Source organism: Myotis davidii, unplaced genomic scaffold, assembly GCF_000327345.1.
Source record: "Myotis davidii unplaced genomic scaffold, ASM32734v1 scaffold72, whole genome shotgun sequence".
In the NCBI taxonomy this organism is placed as follows: Eukaryota; Metazoa; Chordata; class Mammalia; order Chiroptera; family Vespertilionidae; genus Myotis; species Myotis davidii.
In genome coordinates, this window is record NW_006284618.1 from 5,189,937 (window position 1) to 5,195,483 (window position 5,547).

At 56.4% G+C, this 5,547-nt stretch overlaps 1 protein-coding gene across 1 annotated transcript in view; it reads right to left on the minus strand.

Moving 5' to 3' along the window:
• DOCK1 (dedicator of cytokinesis 1) overlaps positions 1-5,547 on the minus strand; it is a gene marked incomplete at its 5' end in the record, with an annotated part of 274,984 nt that overhangs the window by 164,465 nt on the left and 104,972 nt on the right. The window contains one exon of the mRNA XM_015572582.1: positions 47-174. Within this exon, the coding sequence (XP_015428068.1) occupies positions 47-174 (128 nt within the window). The remainder of the gene's footprint in view (positions 1-46; positions 175-5,547) is intronic.

Sequence of the window (5,547 nt, forward strand, 5' to 3'; positions counted from 1 at the left end):
GGGCGGCCCTGGGGGGTGGGGGGGATCGGGGACGGGGCCTGCTCACCACGTCCTTGCGAGACAGCACCTCCAGCACGTTGCTGAGCAGCTGGCAGCAGGCCTCCAGGTCCTCCTGCCGCTCCAGGTGGTACTTGAGCTGGTCCGTCATCATGGGCAGCAGGAGCTCCCTGCAGTCTGCGGGCACAGGGGTGCGGGTCAGCAGGGCCACGTGATGCACCGGGTCGGCCGGAGCTCGTACCCAGCACGTGGACGGCTCTCAAGGGCGTCCCACGTACACTCCGCCCACCGACGAGACGTCAGGCGACCGGAAGAGGAGGAACCGCTTCTATTGCCACGTGACTGACTCATTCACACAAGCTCGCAGGGGCGTGGATGCACACGGAGGCTCCGTGCGGCCACAGAGCCTCACAAACACCGCGGCGCCCTTACCCAGACGGCGCTGTCCCGGTTTCAGTGACCAGGTCAACCGCGGTCCCAATCAATGCGCGGAAACCCCCAAATGTAAACAACTCACACGTTTTACACCGCGTGCTCCTCTGAGCAGCAGGGTGAGATCTTGCACCTGCTGCTCCTACCGCCCGGGACGTGAACCACCCCTTTGTCCAGCGTAGCCACGCTGTCGGCACAGAACAACGTGACAGTCTGAGGGAGCGAGACCGCACTCACATCACCTTTGCTAGTCCATCGTTATCACTGTTTGATCTCATTGTCATTAATGTTACTCCCTCCCTGAGCCTAACTTATAAACGGAAGCTCCCCACAGGAAGCGTGTGAGAGCATGACACGCCGCCCCAGCAGGAGTCAACACCATGTACACAAGGTTTGGTTCTACCCGCAGTTTCTGGCCTCCACGGGGGGCCTGGAACGCAGCCCCCACGGATAAGATGGGATTATGCACATCCCTGCAAGCACACATCTCTTACAGTGCGCACACAGACACACACAGACACACACAACTCCCACAGTGCGCACACAGACACACAGACACACACATCTCCCACAGTGTGCACACAGACACACAGACACACACATCTCCCACCGTGCGCACACAGACACACACATCTCCCACAGTGCGCACACAGACACACACATCTCCCACCGTGCGCACACAGACACACACATCTCCCACCGTGCGCACACAGACACACACATCTCCCACAGTGCGCACACAGACACACACAGACACACACATCTCCCACACTGTGCACACAGACACACACATCTCCCACAGTGTGCACACAGACACACACATCTCCCACAGTGCGCACACAGACACACAGACACACACATCTCCCACATTGCGCACACCGACACACACAGACACTGCGGGTAAGACGGGATTATGCACATCCCTGCAAGCACACATCTCCCACAGTGCGCACACAGTCACACACACAGACACACACATCTCCCACAGTGCGCACACAGACACGGCGGGAGCTCTAACTACGAGCTGCACCTACCAATTCAGTGCCTCACCCCCTGCCCAACACGCACTCCTTGTACCCCCCGTGCTGAGCTGTGGAGCCAGCCCGGCCACTGCCCTTCCTCGGCGACGCCAAACCGCCAGGACACCTCACAGGGAGACGTCAGGCCCATGAAGATCTGAGCGGGTGCAGAAAACGGGCCAACGGGACGAAGGCACAGCCACTGTGGAAGCGGGCAGGCTGCTCCCAAAAGCTCAGCAGGGACCCGGGAGGCAGAGGCCTGGGGGCTGGCGGCCCCGGGGAGATGCCCGCGCCCCGTCCTGCCACATCGAGGAGCCCCACTCCCGATTCAGCTGGCGGAAGTGGCCACTCAGGTTCTGGGGCCCACATGCCCCGGCCAAACTTTTTTTCTTTGTTTTTTTAACCTCACCTGAAGATATTTTTCCATTGATTTTTAGAGAGAGAGTAAGGGAGAGAGACAGGGAGAGAAACATCGATGTGAGAGACACTGACTGGTTACCCTCACACCTGCCCTGACCAGGACCAGGGATCGAGCCTGGAATTGAGGCCCTTGCCCTTGACCGGAATTGAACCCAGGACCCTGCGTCAGCAGGCCGATGCTCTTTCGAATGAGCCAATTTGGCGAGGGCCCCGGCCAGACTCCATCCCTCACCGCCCCATTCACCCGTCATGCTGGACGAGCTCCTGGGGACCCGCCTGCTCTCAGAGGTAATTGAGTGTGTTTGTGTCATTTGTCAGGATTACTCGGGGTGAGGAGGCCACGGCTGCCCTGTCCATCTTCAGTGGGAGACGCTGTCGGCCAGCCGGGCTCCCCGGAGGGACCGCCCTCATGCCCAGCCCAGGGTGAGCTGTCTGTTACCGGCCTCTCTTGACGAGAAACAACACAATGTTAGGAAATGTCGCTGCGGTTGTCCTGCATAATGACATTTCTTTCTCTGAGCCCCTCGAGAACGTTCAAACTCGAGCATGACAACTGGACGTTTTTAGTATCCACCCCAGCAACGGCGGGTGAAGACGACACGGGGAGATGGGGAGTAGGACAACGCTCGCAGGAGGACTTGGAAAAGCAGCCACCACCTCCCAGGCCACGGACAGAGCTCCAGTCCCGGACCACACACACCCCAGGACAGGTCACCGGAGGCCCAGGCTTCCTCGGGTTGCACTGACCTCACCCGGCTCTCAGGCCGGCCTCCGGGGACAGAGGGACCCCGGCGGTCCCGGGTGCCGGGTCCTGCTCCTCTGTGAGTTGCCATTGGTCCTCTCATCTGCTTCCCCTACTGGGGCGCAGTCTCCGTGAGAGAAGCCTGCTTCTCATCCGTGCGAGCAGCCCCTGCACGTACACCGAGACTCACACGCGCGTGCACATGGCCTGCACACGGCCGTCTGAGCAGCCTGGACGCTGGCCAGGGAAACTGGGTCACCAGCAAGGCCAGGGAGAGCTCGTTAGGATGCTGTTGTGCCTCTGGTGTCTTCCAAGGACGGAACAGGCTGTCCGAGACTGCAGGTCCCCCCTCGCCACGTCGCAGGTGCGCGGCTTCCGGATGAAAAATGAACGTGGGCAAAGGAACCATGCAAACTCCGTCTGGCCGGGAAGAGAGCGCTTTTCCTCAGTGAGCATGCGCACATGCACACACACGCAGACACACAGACACACATGTACACACACAGATACATAGACACACAGAGAAACACACATGCAGTCACAGAGACACACATAGATACACACACATGCAGACACAGATACACACATGTAGACACAGACACACAGAGACACACAGATACATACAAATACACACACAGAATCACACACAGATACACACACAGACACAGAGATACACACACATGCAGACACACAGACACACACAGATACACACATAGACACACACAGACTCAACAGACTCAAAAGACACAGATACACACAAACACACATAGCACACACACACAAAAAGAAACACACACTCAACACACACATGTATACATACCACACACCTTCCTACAAACCATACTCACACACATACCACACACGTGCACACACCACCACTCACATGCACACACACCCCTGCAGTGACCCATGGGAAAGCATGACGCCCCGTCCCAGCAGGCGAGGACGGGCTCCTGTCACTCGCCGAGGCCCCAGCTCAGTGTCCTGAATGCCCTTCCCCTCCCCCCATGAACAGAATGTCGTTTCTGTGACAATTTGTGTCCATGGTCCCTTCAGGCACAAAACAGATGGCCTGGGAATCTGACCATCACAAGCAAAGCAAACCTTGTGTTTCAAATAAATCGCCACAGACAGCCGCTTGGAAAACCTGCAACAACTGCTCGACCAGCGGCCAGAGCCCAGGTCTCCGCGGGGCTGGGGAGCGATCAGCGCACTCGGGGAGGCCCGCCACCGCCGTCAGGAAGGGGCAGAGGCCAGCCGCTCGCCCTGTGCTTTGGGTCTGGGGCAAGTCACTAAGAACGCTCCATGCCTTGATGCTGCGGATCTGCAACATGGGGGGGGAGGGGAGGGCTTGCTGTTCCCCTCTTGGGGTGCTGTGCGAATTCCATGGCAATGTGTGTCTGTGGCAAACAGAGAGCACCCAGCAACTGCACCTTCAATTACAACAACAGGAATAATGTTACACCCGTCAGCCTTTCCCACCCAAGTGCACACGGATAGGTTAATGCTGGGACCCAGCGGGCAGTGCCCTGAGGAGGGAAGTGTGTCACTGTACTGACTTTTAAGTCATTTACATTTAAATGTAAAAAAACGATACTTGCTTCAATTTTGGAAACAACTATTTTGAACAACTTGGGTCTGTAAATCTTCCTTTCTTTGGTCGATGGTATTAAACGTATTTTAAATACAGATCAAGTACCTCTGATGGAAATGGTGCGCCTGGCCAGGCCGGTGTGGGTCAGTGGTTGCGCATCGACCTATGAACCAGGAGGTCACGGTTCGATTCCCAGTCAGGGCACAGGCCCAGGTTGCGGGCTCGATCCCCAGTGTGGGGAGTGCAGGAGGCAGCCAATCCACGATTCTCTCTCATCATTGATGCTTCTCTTTCTCTCTCTCTCTCCCTCTCCCTTCCTCTCTGAAATCAATAAAAATACATTTTTTAAAAAAAGAAAGAAAAATTTAAAGGAGGAACCCAGACTGCATAGGCTGTGAGTGTAAAGCTGCGTTTCAGAGACTTGGCGTGGAAAACACGAGGTGACGGATGCATTAGCCATTTTTAGATGGAAGTCATGTCGCGGTGATATCTCAGATAAAGCGCATTATTAAAATTAACCTCAGCAATGATCCTGTGCTTGTGTTTAACCGCGGCCTCCAGAACATCTTAAGCGGCAGATGTGGCTGGCGCCCGCTGCTATCGGCGGCGCGGTCTGGAGCGCGCCAGGAGGCAGATGTCACAGACCTCGAGTGCCATCGCTCACTCTGATGGCCTGGTGTTCGGCACAGAAGGCAGAAGCCAGGCCCCGCTGTCTCCCAACAGACCTGTGACTTCGGCACTTATCACTGCCGCTAGCTAGTAGTCGAGGCACAGACCTAATCTATGGGAGCAGGACCAGGTAGGACAGCGGTTCCGGCTGCCTGTAAGAGAGGCGGCCAGCCCGGCGGGCTGGCACCATGCACATCAGCTGTGGGAACCGGAGGTTCTGCAGCCCCCGACCCCCCTCCACGCCCCCCAGCGTGACCCACTGTGATCACAGACAGCAGCAACTCGACATCTGCTCCCCCTCAGCTGTGCGAGCTGGAGCCCCGATGACTAATGCTCTGGTAATGGGCACAGAGTATAAAAATGTTCGTCTTTATCAAAGGTATTCAACAGGCATCGTCAGCTTCTAAGCGCCCAAGCGGAACATCGGTCTCTAACCTCCTGACGGCTCTGCATCCGGCAAGGTGCAAAGACGAGAATAAATCTGTTCATTTAAAACATTTGTTTTATGAACACTGAGTCATGTGCTCCTTAATTTTTAGTTGGGTCCCATTAAACAAATGATCCATAAAGTGATTTAATGACCTTGAGCCTGTTACGCAGAACTGAGAGGCCCAGAAACGCTTTTAATGAGGATTACACAGGAAGAGCCATGTAAATGGGGGGGCGGGGGGGGG